Source organism: Herpailurus yagouaroundi, unplaced genomic scaffold (genome assembly GCF_014898765.1).
Source record: "Herpailurus yagouaroundi ecotype Mexico unplaced genomic scaffold, PumYag 28, whole genome shotgun sequence".
Lineage (NCBI taxonomy): Eukaryota > Metazoa > Chordata > Mammalia > Carnivora > Felidae > Herpailurus > Herpailurus yagouaroundi.
In genome coordinates, this window is record NW_024412376.1 from 2,582,112 (window position 1) to 2,598,377 (window position 16,266).

At 37.6% G+C, this 16,266-nt stretch overlaps 1 protein-coding gene across 4 annotated transcripts in view; it reads left to right on the forward strand.

Annotated features, from left to right (window-relative positions):
* KAT6A (lysine acetyltransferase 6A) overlaps window positions 1-16,266 on the forward strand; it is a 114,426-nt gene that overhangs the window by 43,906 nt on the left and 54,254 nt on the right. For all 4 annotated transcript variants that reach the window (XM_040448657.1, XM_040448863.1, XM_040448715.1 and 1 more), the window contains exon 3: window positions 15,657-15,765. In XM_040448657.1, the coding sequence (XP_040304591.1) occupies window positions 15,657-15,765 (109 nt within the window). The remainder of the gene's footprint in view (window positions 1-15,656; window positions 15,766-16,266) is intronic.

The following is a 16,266-nucleotide window of genomic DNA, read 5'->3' on the forward strand; positions in this document are numbered from 1 at the left end:
CTTCCTTCCTTCCTTCCTTCCTTCCTTCCTTCCTTCCTTCCTTCCTTGTTTTATTTTATTTTTAAGTAATCTCTACATTCAACATGGGGCTTGAATTCACAACCCTGAGATCAAGAGTCATATGCTCTATTGACTGAGCCAGCCAGGCCCTCTGACCCCTTATAATTTCCTTAATAAGGTTTTCTTTTCTTTAGCTTTATTGTAAAAATTCAGTATGTAATACATATAACATACAAAGTATGTATTAAATGACTGTTTATGTTATTGGTGAGTCTTTCAGTCAGCAGTAGGCTTTTAGTAATTAAGTTTTGGGGAAGTCCAAAGTTATACATAGGTTTTTGTATAGGGTCCGTGCCTCTAACCCCTGTATTCAAGGGTCAGCTGTATAATGTTTTTTGAAGTTCCCTTCCACTTCCACAGACCATGATTCTGATGGTAGCAGAATACTATTTATCAGTTATTATTTTTGGTAGGTCTTGAAGAAAATGATGCTATTTGCCAATTTATTCAAACCATTACTTCTTTTAGATGTCAGTTTGGCCAAAATAAATGCCTACAGTTTCAGTTTCTTAAAATTGCAACGAATAGGAAAGTCTTGTTGAACATCTTGTTCCTTCTAAACCATTATTTCATACATTTGTAGCATAAAAAATACTCCCATGCTAATACTCCTGAACTCAAGTACTACTAAAGACTTTTCTAAACGTGGGTAATGCACAGTATGGTAAATGTGTCTTAATGCAATCATGTAGATAAGTACCGTATAAAGAAAATATATTAGTCCACACAAAATTTTCATCACCTTGGCTTTTTTGGGATGTTAAAACAAAACAGAATCTTGTCCTGACTTAAAAAGTGGCAACTGGTTACTTAACAAAGATGAGCTTTGAAGGATAGATACAGTTTTGAAAGGGATATAGGAAATCCGCATTTATTAGATACCTCTTATGTTTGAGTTACACTCCCATATCTTTATCCCATTTAATCTTTATGGTAACTTGAAAGGTAGGTATGTTGTATCATTTTACACCAAAGAGGCTAACTTACATAGGCAAAGTGATGCCGTAAGTGGCAGAACTCAGTCTTTCTCTAAGCTCTGCTGAGCTGATTCCTAGTGGGAGGAATACAAAGGACTTTGAAGGGGAATGGTAAGATAACCAGGAGAAAGAGCATAAAATCTGATCTCTGAAGACAAGTGAATAGATTGGGAGAAGAGAAAGATAGTATGAAAAAACTAGTTTGGTATATGGTGGAAGGAATTGAATACCAAACCATAGGAGTTAGCATTTGGGATATGTTTTATAAGTTTTGAGCCAGCATGGTAACTAGATTTTAAAAATAGTATTTTAGGGGTGCCTGCCTGGCTCAGCCAGTTAAGCTTCCTACTCTTGGTTTCAGCTCAGGTCATGATTTCGCAGTTTGTGAGATTGAGCCCTACATCAGGCTCTGTGCTGACAGTGTGGAGCCTGCTTGGGATTTTCTCTCTCCCCTCCTACTCTATGCTCCTCCCCCACGCGCACATGTGTGCTTCTGTGCGCGTTCTCTCTCTCTCTCTCTCAAAATAAATAAACTTAAAAATCTATATGTATTTTAAAAAATAGTATTTAAGGGGCTTCATCTGGAAGCAGTGTGCAGAAGAAAAATCAAAGAAAGGCTAGAGTCAGTCCATGTAGAAGATTGCACATGTGATGTGACTCTGAATTAGGGAAGAGCCATACTTACATAAAACAAACTAAAACAGAAAGTAAAGGACCACAAAGGGAAGGAGAAGCAGTAATAATTTGGCAGTATCTTATTTGGGTGAATGAAGAGAATGATTTATTACTGACAAACAAAGTGGAACTTTCTTTTTTTTTTTTTTTTTTAATTTTTTTTTCAACGTTTATTTATTTTTTGGGACAGAGAGAGACAGAGCATGAACGGGGGAGGGGCAGAGAGAGAGAGGGAGACACAGAATCGGAAACAGGCTCCAGGCTCCGAGCCATCAGCCCAGAGCCTGACGCGGGGCTCGAACTCCCGGACCGCGAGATCGTGACCTGGCTGAAGTCGGCCACTTAACCGACTGCGCCACCCAGGCGCCCCTACAAAGTGGAACTTTCAATTTAATTGATGAATATGGGAAAGATAACTCTTTACAGTTTCTTAGCATAGAATTTAAGTTCAGCAAATATGCACATTGTTATTTTTTAGTTTTTAAAAATGTTTTATTTATTTTGAGAGAGAGAGAGAGAGAAAGTGGGCGAGGGGCAGAGAGGGAGACACAGAATCCAAAGCAGGCTCTGGGCTTTGAGCTGTCAGCACAGAGCCTGACTTGGAGCTCAAACTCAAGAGCCATGAGATTATGACCTGAGCCGAAGTCAGACGCTTAACTGACTGAAACCCAAGTGCCCGGCACATTGTTATTTTTGATGTCACCTCTGATTAGGAAAGAGAAAATTGTTATAGTATCTTGACAGATGATTGCTATCTCATCTAAATTTATGGTAATGTATATATGTAGTAAAAGTGTAGGTTGAAATTGATTATTACTATTCTAATTATATCATTAACTTATTTTACCAATAATCTTGTTGTGTCTAATTGTACAAGTCATTGAATGGACTCATCAAAATAAGAATGAATTCAATTTAGTACTCCTCTTAAAAGCTTTGTAATGGCTAATGAGTTATGTTGGAACTGATTAAAATTATACAAGATTACCTTATTGTAGACTATTAATAATGAAAAATGGGCTCTTTTCCAGGCCTAGTTGTTTTATTATTATATGTATTTTGCAACTGTATACTTTGGAGGAAAATGTTTAATAAGCAGCCATGGAGTACTCTTTTTTTTTTTTGTTCTGTTTATGTGTTTTTGACGAAGAGAGCACAAGCTGGGAAGGGACAGAGAGAGGGGGAGACAGAGGACATGAAGCGGGCTCTAGACTGAGAGCAGAGAGTCTGATGGGGGGCTTGAACCACGAACTGTGAGATCATGACCTGAGTTCAGGTCAGGACACTTAACTAACTGAGCCACCTAGGTGTCCCTGCCATGGAGTGCTTGATAGTATATGGGGTGCTGACAAATTTAAAGAGATTAAATCCTACCCAAGTACAGCTCCTCTGAAGATTACTGAATCTTAGAGGAGAGGCTTTGAGTAAGAATTGATAAACTTATTTGGAGCTAAGCATGATTTTGTTGTATTTTAATTTCATTGAATTCTTGAAATTTAGCACACAGAATTTAGTACATAACTGTGTGCAAGGTACTTAAGAGGTGAATTAAGATGTCTAGCATGATATCTGCTTAGCTAGTGCTGTCTTTCTGGAAAAGATCAAGGAAAGCTAAATTCTGAACTATCATAAAGGATTTGGGAGGAGCAGGAGTTCGTCTAAGGCCGTTAGTAGTGAAGACATGAAGCACTGGGTAAAACCGAGAGGAAGGTTTGCCTGAGGAGAAGAGAACACTGTATTAGAATGTTCAGCTTTCTCAACAAAGTACCTTCCAACAAAGCATTAATTTCCTAACGTGAGCTTTGTGTGCTCTTACAGTATCGGAAATAAGTAATTGTGTAGATATCCTCTCAGAAGACTTACTTTTGAATTTTTTGGGATGAAAGTGGATAATGGGAGTAGTATTTAACTGTTTTCTAATTACTTTGTGTGGATTTTGTTTTGTATTTATTGACATAAGTGCTTTGAATTAGGTGGGTGGATTTGAGAGGGGCTTATGATGATGTTTCATGCCGAGTAACCTGGCTGGATTAGATACATAGCAGTCAAAAAGAGGTTTTAGTTGGTAATTTAGCAGTGCATGATAGATTTTAATTCTTAAAAAAAAATATTTTTTTTAGTGTTTGCTTATATTTGAGAGACAGACAGACCATGTGTGGGGGAGAGAGGGAGACAGAATCTGAAGCAGGCACCAGGCTCTGAGCTGTCAGTACAGAGCCTAATGTGGAGCTTCAACTCATGAGCCGTGAGATCATGACCTAAGCTGAAGTCGGACACTTCACCGATGGAGTCACCCAGGTGCCCCTAGATAGATTTTAATTCTTAGACTTGTCTTGTAAGAAAAATACTAAGGTGTAAGGGTGACCTATTTTTATTTAATTGGATTAAAAGGTGAAACTAACTTTGATGTGCGTATAGTGAGAATAAAATGGCTGACCTTTAAATTCAGTAGCCAGAATTTACTATTAGTAATTAATTTTGGGGGGGGGATTAAAGTGGTATTTCTAAGTCTAATCACTGTAGTCAAGATGAACATAATAAGGGGTTCCATGGGAATAGTTAAAAGATAACAGGTTTTGAAAATGAAGACAGATTATAAGTAGTTGCCTCTCTGTGTGACAGGGTTTTTTGTTTTTTTGTTTTGTTTTTGAGAGAGTAAGAGCACAGGAGCAGGGTGGTCAGGAGGAGAGGGGAGGAGAGGCGGAGGGAGAGGAAGAGGAATCTTAAGCAGGCTCCATGCTGCGTGTGGAGTCTCACACAGGGCTTGATCTCACCACCACGAGATCATGACCTGAGTCCAAATCAAGAATTGGACGCTTAACCAACAAAGCCACCCAGGCGTCCCTCACTGTGTGAGTTTTGACCTATTATTACTTAAATCATGTGACCTGTGAGACTGAAACATACCACTTAAGTTTTTAGTTCAATTTTTTATTGTAAAATTTACCATTTTAAACATTTTTAGTGTATAATTGAGGGGCATGAAGTATATTCACAGTTCTTTGAAACCATTAATACTGCCCATTTCTAGAACTTTTTTATCATTTCAGTCTGTACTCATTAAACAGTAACTTCCGCATTTCTTCCTTTTTTCCAGCTTCTGATAACCTCTTTTCTGCTTTCAGCCTGTATGATTTTAACTATTCTAGGTTCCTCACATAAGTGGAATTAAACAGTATTTGTTCTTTTGGTATACCACTTGATTTTTTAAAAAACGAGTTGCAGTAATTATAGATGCATGTTAAGTTTTTAATGAGGTATTTATAATTTTTATAGACTTTTTTTTACTTAAATGAATGATGTGACCATTATTGCTTTAGTGCATCTTTGGGTATTATAGCAAGTCCTATATGAATTATGTGCTTTCATATTCTTAATGCTAGCTATGTTAATTTGTCTCCGTAATTTCCAGTGTCCATAAAACCTGAGAAAATTTGTAGCTTTTAAGAAATCACACATCTTTATTGCCTGATAGCTTATGAAATGATCTCTTAGAGGTTTCTGAAGTCATAAGTCTAAATTTACATGTGCAGTCTTTTTACTTGAAAATTCTGGTGGTCATAAATTCTAGAACTTATCATTCAGTTCTGTCTTGAAAGAACTAGAAATAATTACACAGAACAAAACAGATTCTTGACTATTCTTTATGTCAGTGTTTAAGAACGAAGACAAAATGTTTTGAGTTCCTCAGAAGATATTAGAAAATGGAGACAATGACAAGTGGATAATGGCTTCAAAAAAATTAAAGACAATTTTTGGGGGGGAAATGAAAATTCGACTTTCAGATTGGAATATCTCATAATACAGAAATATTGAAGATATTCTAAATGATTATATCTAAAAATTCTTTTCTTTCATGGTATCAATCTCATGTAGCAGAGCTCATTGGGCAAAATTTTTGCTGTTTTTGTTTTTAAAAGTTATTTCCAAAAGCTCATGTCAGAATGCTGGCTGCTCAACCGGCTGTTTACATATCAGAGCATCTACTTTGCCTCAATGCTGCCATCTGGCGATTATTATGGAGATCGCAGCATGTGCTTAAAGCACCCTAAGAGATGCAAGGTGCAATCTAAGTGCTTCCTGCCACAAATTTCCCCCTGTTTTTGAGAAATTGAATAAAAGTGGGTTGTGTGGCAGAAATCTTAATTTGGTTATTGAGGCCATGAGATTACTTTGTGAGATTACTTTGTAAACAGAACATTTATATATTATTAAGATGCACATATCTTTATCAGGCTCTTGCCAACTCATTGTTCTAAGATAGTATTTTTGTTATTTATTTTTATTTCTACAAGGTAATTTAAGGTATTGAATGCTTATTGGATGCATACTGTTTGTTAAACACTGTTCTTACTGGATCCTGTAGTACTGTTGACAGTATTAGCAATACAGTCGTGAACAAACACATGGAAATCAGAACTTTCATAGAGTATTTATTTATTTATTTATTTTAATCTTTAACGTTTATTTATTTTTGAGACAGAGAGAGACAGAGCATGAACAGGGGAGGGGCAGAGAGAGAGGGAGACACAGAATCTGAAACAGGCTCCAGGCTCTGAGCTGTCAGCACAGAGCCTGACGTGGGGCTTGAACTCACGGACCATGAGATCATGACCTGAGCCGAAGTCGGATGCTTAACCGACCAAGCCACCCAGGCGCCCCCATAGAGTTTATATTTAGTGGGGGACAAATAATAAGATACACACGCACATGCATGTGCATAATATGTTAATTAATGAAAAGGGTTAAGGAGAAGAAATAAAGCAAGAAAGGGGGATATAAATTATTGTGGTTGGTGAGTTGTTTTGAAATGTTAGATGCAGTGGTCAAAGAAAGCCTTACCAAGCAGGGGACTTTTGAGTAAAGATTGGAAAGATCTGGGGAAGAGCATGCAGATAGAAGGAAAGCAAATGCAAAGGCCCTGTGATTAGGACATCTGACTTGCAAGCTAGGAAGCTGGAGTAGAATGTAAGAGGAAGAGGGCAATAGAACATGAGGTCAGAGGGGTGTAATTGTGTATTTATATGTGGGGGTACAAGTCACATAAGGCCTTGTAGTTCATTTGGCATGTAATCTGAGATGGAAGGTTCTGGACTGGATGGAGGGTTTGGGGCAGCCGAGTGAGGTGCTCTGATTTACCTTTTAACAGGTTCACTCGGGCTGCTGTGTTTAATGGTATGTAAAGTCATTTGCTACAAACTTTTTTTCTTGTTTTATTAGCTGTAGGAACAGGTTCACTTTATATAGATATGAGAACAGGCTTTAAGACTTAGTGTGGACAGATTTGGGAACAGCGATTGTATGTCATGTTGCATATCTCTGCACAGGTTTTTATTTTTATTTTTATTTATTTAAAAAAAATTTTTTTAACGTTTATTTTGGGACAGAGAGAGACAGAGCATGAACAGGGGAGGGGCAGAGAGAGAGGGAGACACAGAATCGGAAGTAGGCTCCAGGCTCTGAGCCATCAGCCCAGAGCACGACGCGGGGCTCGAACTCACGAATCACGAGATCATGACCTGAGCTGAAGTCGGACGCTTAACCGACTGAGCCACCGAGGTGCCCCTCTGCACAGGTTTTTAAAAACTGTATTCATAGGTTATCAGTTATTCTTTGTGATACAGAATAATTGAAATCAGCTTGTAGAGTTTCACTTGGAAAATGGTATTAATATCTCTTCACTGTCCTAAAATCACCCCAGTACATTTTCAGATTCAAATCTTATAGTAAACCCAATGTAGTTTTAGCCCCTTTCTTATTTATTTTCATGCTTCTTAATATTTTAGGAATGAGAATGATCTGGAGTTGTAATTTTTTATGTTCTATTTAGGCATATTCTAAAACAAATCACACAATTACTGATCAGCAGTGCTGTTTGATCAAAGAAAAACTCAGATTTATGTTGTAACCGAGATAATATGTTTAAACCACTTTTTTGGCTTGTATTCTTATCAGCTAAAATGACCAATCTTCAGAGTAGTAGTATGCTTTCCCAAATTGCACTTTAAAATCCTGAAATTACCAATTAAGATACAGTCATTGCCAGTAATAGTATTTCTCTGTGGATTTAGTTTTGTTTTGGTAGCTGAAAAATTTATCATATTTGTGCTTGGTTCTGTGATGCCAAAGAGTAAATATCTTCAATGTGAAATGTGTAGGTTAGGGAAATTATAGCTGTACCCTCTGTATTACTGACAACTCTCTTTGTAATTTGAGTCTGTTTGGACCAGTGTCTTTATTTGACTTAACAAATATCTTTTCAGCTTATGTCTTATTTTCACACTATGCATATCAATACTGAATAACTAAATTGTACACCTGAAACTAATATTACACAGTATGTTAATTGAAATTTAAATAAAAACTTTAAAAATATCAATATTGTTTAAACTTAGGTAAGATTTCATACTGAGAACAATCAGCAAATTGTTTTGTCTAGTAAGTAGGCAAGGTCTAAGACTGTGGTCATTTGATAAGAATCAAAATAATTGAGTTAAACTATGTACACAGCTCTAAGTAGCCAGGCAGCCAGTTTGTCTAAATCACTCCCCTTCTCCCCACACCAACTTTAATGAACACTTAAATGACATCAGTTATTTTGTTTTGAGATAGATAAAATCTAGTAATACTAAGTGATTGATCATATATAAAAATATTAACAGCAGTAATATTACAGAGATTATACAGGAATATATAGGGATAGTTTTGCTAAGGATTTCTTAGGTATGATTTTAAATAACATTTTCTGTCATTGAGAACTTTATTTTCTAGATGATAAAGACACATATTTAAAAACACAAATTGCTATGTCAGTTTTAATTTTCGAACTGTTTTCCTGTGCTGAAGAATAACAATAATTTGTTTTTCAGACTTTCTCTTTTCTTCATCCTTGTATATTTGCTCCCTTAAGTATGATATAATCTTCCTTATATATAATCTAATCCTAAAAGTAGCAGCAGATTAACCAAGTACTTTGCTATTACTAATGTTATTAATTATGGTAACTGAGTTTGAATCATAATACTATTCCTACTCTGCCCTACAGCTTCTTATAATGTAGACTTCTTCTCCACTATGACTGTAGGTTACACAGGATTCTTTATCTGAACCCAAGTTGTTCTTTTTTTTAACCAGACTGCTGAAGTAATATAATATACTTTATATGTGAAAGTGGTACCGGTTTAGCACTAGTAGGTCATTACGTTGAATTATAACCTTATGTCCATATGCCACTAGTAGAGCTACTTTTCATACTCTTACCGTATTGTAAAAGGAGGGTAGGGGTGGGGAGAAACCCAAGAAGAAGAGTTGACACATTGGTCACACATTGGTCTTCACAGCCTCTAAGATGATTTTTGTTCTTTTATTGAACAAATTCTTCTGACATGAAGTTCTTCCCATCTGCTTTTTAAAAAGTGTGTAGTGGGGGCACCTGGGCGGCTCAGTTAAGTATCTGACTTTGACCCAGGTTATGATTTTGTAGTTCCTGGGTTCGAGCGTGGCATTGGGCTCTGTGCTGACAGCTCAGAGCCTGGAGCCTTCTTTGGATTCTGTTGTCTCCCTCTCTCTTTGCCCCTCCCCCCACCTTGTGTGCACACGCGTGCGCGTGCGCGCGCGCTCTCTCTCTCTCTCTCTCTCTCTCTCTCTCTCTCAAAAATAAACATTAGGGGCACCTGGGTGGCTCAGTTGGTTAAGCGTCCGACTTCGACTCAGGGCATGATCTCACAGTTTGTGAGTTCAAGCCCCGTATCAGGCTCTGTGCTGACAGCTCAGAGCCTGGAACCTGCTTCAGATTCTGTGTCTCCCTCTCTCTCTGCCCTTCCCCTGCTCATGTTCTGTCTCTCTCTGTCTCTCAACAAATAAACGTTAAAAAAAAAAAGTTAAAAACATAAAAATAAAAAGTTTTCTCTAAAACTTCAGAAAAGTTTTTGCAAAACCTCCCTATTCTTGGGTGCAATCATCATTTTTGCTGACTTGAACACATTTATACGATTCTTCTAAAATCATGCATTCCCAGCTTCTTGACTTCTTAATTTTTTTTTAAATGTTTATTTTTGAGAGAGAAGGGGAGAGGGGCAGACAGAGAGAGAGAGAGAGAGAGGAACAGAGGATTTGAAGCAGGCCCTGTGTTGACTGCAGAGAGCCTAACGCATGGCTTGAACCCATGAACCATGAGATCATGACCTGAGCTGAAGTTGAACACTTAACTTACTGAACCATCCAGGCTCCCCTTGCCTTCTTAATTTCTTTGTCTTTAATTATACTTTTTTCTGTCATCAGCTAGAGTGTTAACTTTATGAAAGTTGAGACTTTGGCTGCCTTTTTCACCATTGTTCCCTCAAATGTCTGTAATAGTGCTTACTAAATATTTTTTTTAATTTTTTTTTTCAACGTTTATTTATTTTTGGGACAGAGAGAGACAGAGCATGAACGGGGGAGGGGCAGAGAGAGAGGGAGACACAGAATCGGAAACAGGCTCCAGGCTCTGAGCCATCAGCCCAGAGCCTGACGCGGGGCTCGAACTCACGGACCACGAGATCGTGACCTGGCTGAAGTCGGACGCTTAACCGACTGCACCACCCAGGCGCCCCAGTGCTTACTAAATAGTAAAGAATTCATGCACATTTGCCATTGGAGGTTTCCTTTATTAGTTAGGACTTTAGACTTAGAAATCACAAATTCTAAAGTTTCCCTGTGGACCCCAGTCTTCAATCCTTTTTTCTTCCTGTGGACCTTTGTTTTCATTTCATCAGATTTCCATGGTACTTTAACTCCAGACACTTTTTATCAACCCCCACCTGCTTATGATCCAGCCTCAACGTTGTGTCCCACCGTTTTAGTTGACCCTTCTTAACGCAGCACTCTGACCCCTGTGTAGTCAAAAATTCATATATAACTTTTGGCTCCACAAAACTAAATAAATAGCCTGCTGTTAACCTGAAGCTTTACCAATAATGTAAATAGTTAATTAGCACATATTTTGTATGTTATATAATTATATACTATATTCTTATAATAGAGTAAGTTAGAGAAAACAAAATCATTAAATAGAGGAGCCTGGGTGTTTCAGTAGGTTAAGCATCCAATTCTTGATTTCGACTTGGGTCATGATGTCATGGTTCGAGAGATCGATCCCCCTTTGCACTGACAGTGCAGAGCCTGCTTGGGATTTTCTCTCCTCTGTCCCTCCCACCAAGAAAAAAGTAAAAAGTAAAAATCATAAGGTAACAACATACACTTGTAAAAAACCCACTTATAAGTGGACCCAGATTGTTCAAACCATGTTGTTCAAAGGTCAGCTGTGTTTGCATTTGCATTCTAGTAGACTTTACCCTTTGGCTTATCTCATCAGTCTACAGCTCTCTGATTTTATCGGTCCAAGGCTGCAGAGGAGTTAAGGAAAGATGTAGAGCTATTCTGATTGGAAACACTACAAATTACACTTTCTGATCTTAGCTGTGTGGTTAGGGCTGATTGACAGTTTTATTTTCCATTACTAATTGATTCTCTATCATCTTCCACACGGAGACTTCCAGCCTTTTTCTTTTCTTTTCTTTTTTTTTTTTTTTTTTTCCGCTTTTTGTAAATGACCAAACTCATACTGGTCTACTTCTGTTTAAGTAAGTGACATTGTCTTCTATTTTAGTGAAGAGATAGAGGCCATTTTGTAGGAACTCCATCAACTTTTCTCTCTTCTATTTTGAATTTATTCTCTATGTTAATAACATATTTTTCTGATTCTTTCTTGCCTGAAAAATGTGTGTCCACTTTCCATTTTGATAGGAGGTTTTTTTTTCTGCTATCTTTGCTCTTAGACCCAGCCAATCTCACTTGTCAGTTTTCTCAGTCAGCTTTCACTTTCTCCTGCTCTATCCAGCCAATTCCTGTCCCACTTTTGGCAGGCAATTTTTATGTCCTATTTTCCAGAAACAATGAATCTGTCAGAAATGAGCACCCTCAACATTTCCCTTTTCCCACCATATCCCACCTACAAATAGTGTGCATTGATACCATCCTATACTATGAAGGGCAGTCCCTTTATCCCTGCTTTAAAATTCGTCCTTTTTTCAAAACCAGTATTAATTATCCAGTAGAACTTTCTGAAATGATGGAATTGTTCTATATTTGTATTGTCCAGTACCATAATCACTAGCCATATGTGAATGTTGAGCACTAGAAATGTAGCTAGTGTGACCGAGGAATTAAATTTATTTTATTTCAGATTTAAATAGCCACATGGTGTAGTGTCTACCATGTTGAATAGTATAGCTCTAAACCTTAACCATAAAATATGTTCCTGTTATTTCTTGTTTCTTGAATGTCTCTGACCATGTGTGTCGTCTTCTCCACATTTAAGTAGGTTTAGTCTTTTGCATCTTAAATACCTAGAACACATCAAAACCTTTTGCCATTTTTTAAAGCCATCTCTTGTCTGTTTTCTGTCCCTTCGTGGCAGTTTCTTGGTTCCTATGACTTTAGCTCTTATCCTGTCATAGGATAAGACAAATCGTATCCTGAAAAAGGCTCACTATTAGTGAGGTCTTCAACTATTTCTCAGTTGTGCAATCCAGTAGATATTTTATCTTCCCCAAATTGATTGTTGGTTGCTCTCTGCTTCTTGAAATTCTTGTGTTAGGACTTCCTCTTCGTTCTGTTTTCCCTCAGACTGGTCCTTTCTTGTCCCCCCTCTTCCCCTGCCCCCATACTCTTCTGCTTAGACTTTGTCTCACTTCTCCAATCCCCTCTCCTTGTTCATTTTTACTACAACTTCACTCCTCTTGCTTACCAGGTGCTGTCAGTTGTCACCTACATGTTGCTGCCTTTTATTTTTTATTTTTTATTAAAAAAAATTTTTTTTTCAACGTTTTTATTTATTTATGGGACAGACAGAGACAGAGCATGAACGGGGGAGGGGCAGAGAGAGAGGGAGACACAGAATCGGAAACAGGCTCCAGGCTCTGAGCCATCAGCCCAGAGCCTGACGCGGGGCTCGAACTCACGGACCGTGAGATCGTGACCTGGCTGAAGTCGGACGCTTAACCGACTGCACCACCCAGGCGCCCCTGTTGCTGCCTTTTAAATCTCTCTAGCCTATTCTAATTTCCAAACTCCATTGTTGCCTTCATGAAGCCACCATCCAGGTCAAGAAAAAGAACATTATCAGCACCTCTCAGAGTCCCTTTCCTATTCACTGCCTCTTCTTTTCTCTCTAAAGGTAACTGCTGTCTCAACTTATAACTATATAGAACTGTTTTAGAACTTTATATAAATAAAATGATACAGTATGTATTCTTCTGTGTCTTTTCTCTCATTCAGCATTGTTTGTAATAGTCACCCACGTTGTTGACCCACGTTGTTGACTGTTATTTTCATTACTGTTTAATACTCTGTGGATATAGCACAGTTTATCTGTACTCCCATTGCTGGTTATTTGGGTAATTTTTGTTTGAGTAAATTTTGTTATGAATAATGCTGTTCTTACCATTTTTGTGTATGTTTTATTGTACATATGTGTGTGTACTTCATTTGGTGGGTATATTGCTAGGAATGGAAGTGCTGAGTCATATGATATGCCTTTAATTTTAGTGAATACTGTCAAATCGTCTTCAGAGTAGTTTTCTCAATTTATATTCCTATCAGCAATGTTAAGAGTTCTGTTGTTCTAGTTTCTTATCAGCACTTAACTATTGCCAGTCTTTATAATTTTAGCCGTTCATGAAGCTCTACCTCCTTGATGGCCAATGGGTTGAGCATCTTTTCTTATGTTTATTGGCCATTTATTATTTACGTACCTGCTGTTGTCAAGTGCCTGGTGAAGACTTTTGCCTAGTTTTCTATTGAATTGTCTGTCTTTTACATACTACTGACAGGTAAGAGTTCTTAATATATTCTGGCTGTGAGCCATTTGTTAGTTAAATATGTTGTTAATATCTTCCATTCTGTGGCTGGTCTTCTCACTTAGTGTTTACTTCCAATTTCTACTCCTCAGTGAAGTCTTTCCTAACTTTACTCCCTGGTTCTTTTTTATATTCCTTTTTAAAGAAAGCATGTGGTAGTCTTTACCACAGCCACAATTATTAAGACAACTTCCAGCTTTTCATCTCTCATTTCATCTCTTGGCTGAGCAATACTGTTAATTTGCTTGTGTTGGACATTATTGATGTATCATCCAACTCTCTAACTAATCCACTTCCTTTTCAGGATTTTTCCTCTAACAGCCACTTGTATTTTGGTATTCTGACCTTAGGTCTCTTCTTTCTACCTGTTCTCCATGGAAGAACTCCTCAATTTTGAGAATCTTAATGCCATTTTATAGGTATATGATTTCTAGATTATTTCCAGACTAACCATTCTCCTGGACTTCCGATTCCTGTATCACAAAGCCCATGGGCATTGCTACATAGGTGCTCCATAGGCATTTTAAGCTCCATGAGTCAGTCCCAAACTAAGCTCATCCCCCTCCTCTCAAGCTTGATTCTGTATTTTCTTTGAACACCTTCCCTGTCAAGTACCTCCAGAAGAACTTAAGTCTGGGAAACCTTTCCTTGGTACCCATTTCCCCCGCTTGATTCCTCTGTTGTTTCTCATTGTAACACTTCTGTAATCGCACTGACAGACATTTTATCTGTTTTCACCAGTTGTCTAAAAGAATCTTGAGGTCTTTATGCCTCTCTCCCATATAAGTGGTTGAGATTTGACTGAGATTGCCTCCAGCTAAACACATCTAAAATCAGACTCAGCATCTTTGGTTTTCTTCTGATTTTCTTCTTTAAAATGACTTACCTTTCACACCATCTTTTCATTAAGTCAGTCTTATTAAACTCATTTCCTTTTCTATTACCTTCCACAACTAGTTTATTTCTAAGTCCATAGCTGTTTTTTCTGTTCCATTTTTTTAGCTTTGGTTCAGGTTCTTGTCTTCACCAGACTATTGTGGTCATTGTTTAAATGTTCTATCCATCTTTAGGTTTCTCCTCATTCATCTTTGATATTGCTACTGGATGTTTTGCTCAAATACAGGTGATTTTCTTTTGGTTCAGTAGCCTTCTATTGTTTTCTTCCTGCAGTGTAAAATCCAACTTTATAAGACATTCAGTGGCAGTCTTCACAAACTGAAGTGACCTACCCACCCTCTCTACTACCACTTCTGACAGAAACCATATCCTTTAAGCACTGGCTTTAGCAGACTGCACACCTAAATTTATCTTATTTATGTTACCTGCACTGCCTTTCTCTCCATCCTTTGGGCTGGAGGGGAAGGGGGTAGCGTTGTAGAGCCACATGTAAGCCTAGGTTTAAACCCAGTTTTAACAATTGTTTTGTCTATTGTGCTTGGACAAACTTCTCAAGATCCCATAGCCTAGTACTAGTACTTAATACATGTTATCTTCCTCTTTCAACCCTTCTCCTCCAAACCACAACTGAAATTTATCTTTTATACTTGTACAGAGTACTTATTGGTTGTCTCTTCTACCACTTAAGGTCTGCTGCCTTGTATGGTGTTTATTTCTGCACATTTTATCACTTCTCTGACACCACATACCTTTTAAGGTCTGATACTGTGATTTCTTATGCCTAATTCAGTTGAATTTTTTGTTTTAGGTGAAGGATTTGCTTTGTCCAATCCATATTGTGTCATTTAGTTTCTGAGTGAAAATGATGGTTGGTATGTGATTTTTTTGGACCAAAGTTGTCACTACACTTGATCTTAGCCAAAAGGCCGAGAAGCGATCCAAAGTTGTCACTAGAAGGACTAGTTGTAAAGGCCCAGCCAAAGCAGGCTTTGTTAAAACTCCCTTACTTAGTTGGAAATTTAGGAGAGTGATACAGTTGTCTTGGTTACATGTAACTCTCATAGGAATTTAAAACTGTAATTTTAATGTCTTTGAATTAATACTGAAAATAAAGTGCTCGTACCTGAGTGAATTGTTTTTTTCTTTATAGCCCGTTGCTGAACCAATCCCCATCTGTAGTTTCTGTCTTGGTACAAAAGAACAAAACCGAGAAAAGAAGCCAGAAGAACTCATCTCCTGTGCCGACTGTGGCAACAGTGGTATGTAATCTCCTTTATTCCTTCTGATGTATGCTCTCAGGCAGGAGGGAAGTGTATTTAACTGAGATGGTATCCTTGATCCTTATAAAACAATACTTTGATGCTGGTTTTAGGTAACTGAGATGAATCTTCTAGGTGAGGGAGGGATTTAAATGTATAGTTGACATGTTTTATTCAGTTAATTTCAATCAGGTCTTAGTTTCGGATTTTTGTTTTTTATAAAAATCTTTGCACAGACTTATTTTTTCTTGTTGATCTTTATATTTGACTATCAAACATCTGTTCAAATCACAGCAATCAGTTTGAAATTATTGCTAGCTTCTTTAATAATCACTACTTATCTTTCTTGATTTATGCATCAGGCTTTATGAATAGAACGGGGATGATAACACGTTTGTTCTTCTTGATAGAAACTTACATGTGTCACATTGGGAAATGGAATGTTGACACTGCAATTTAGTGAGCTGTGTGAGATCCTGAGGTCTAAAAAAGATTTTGCAA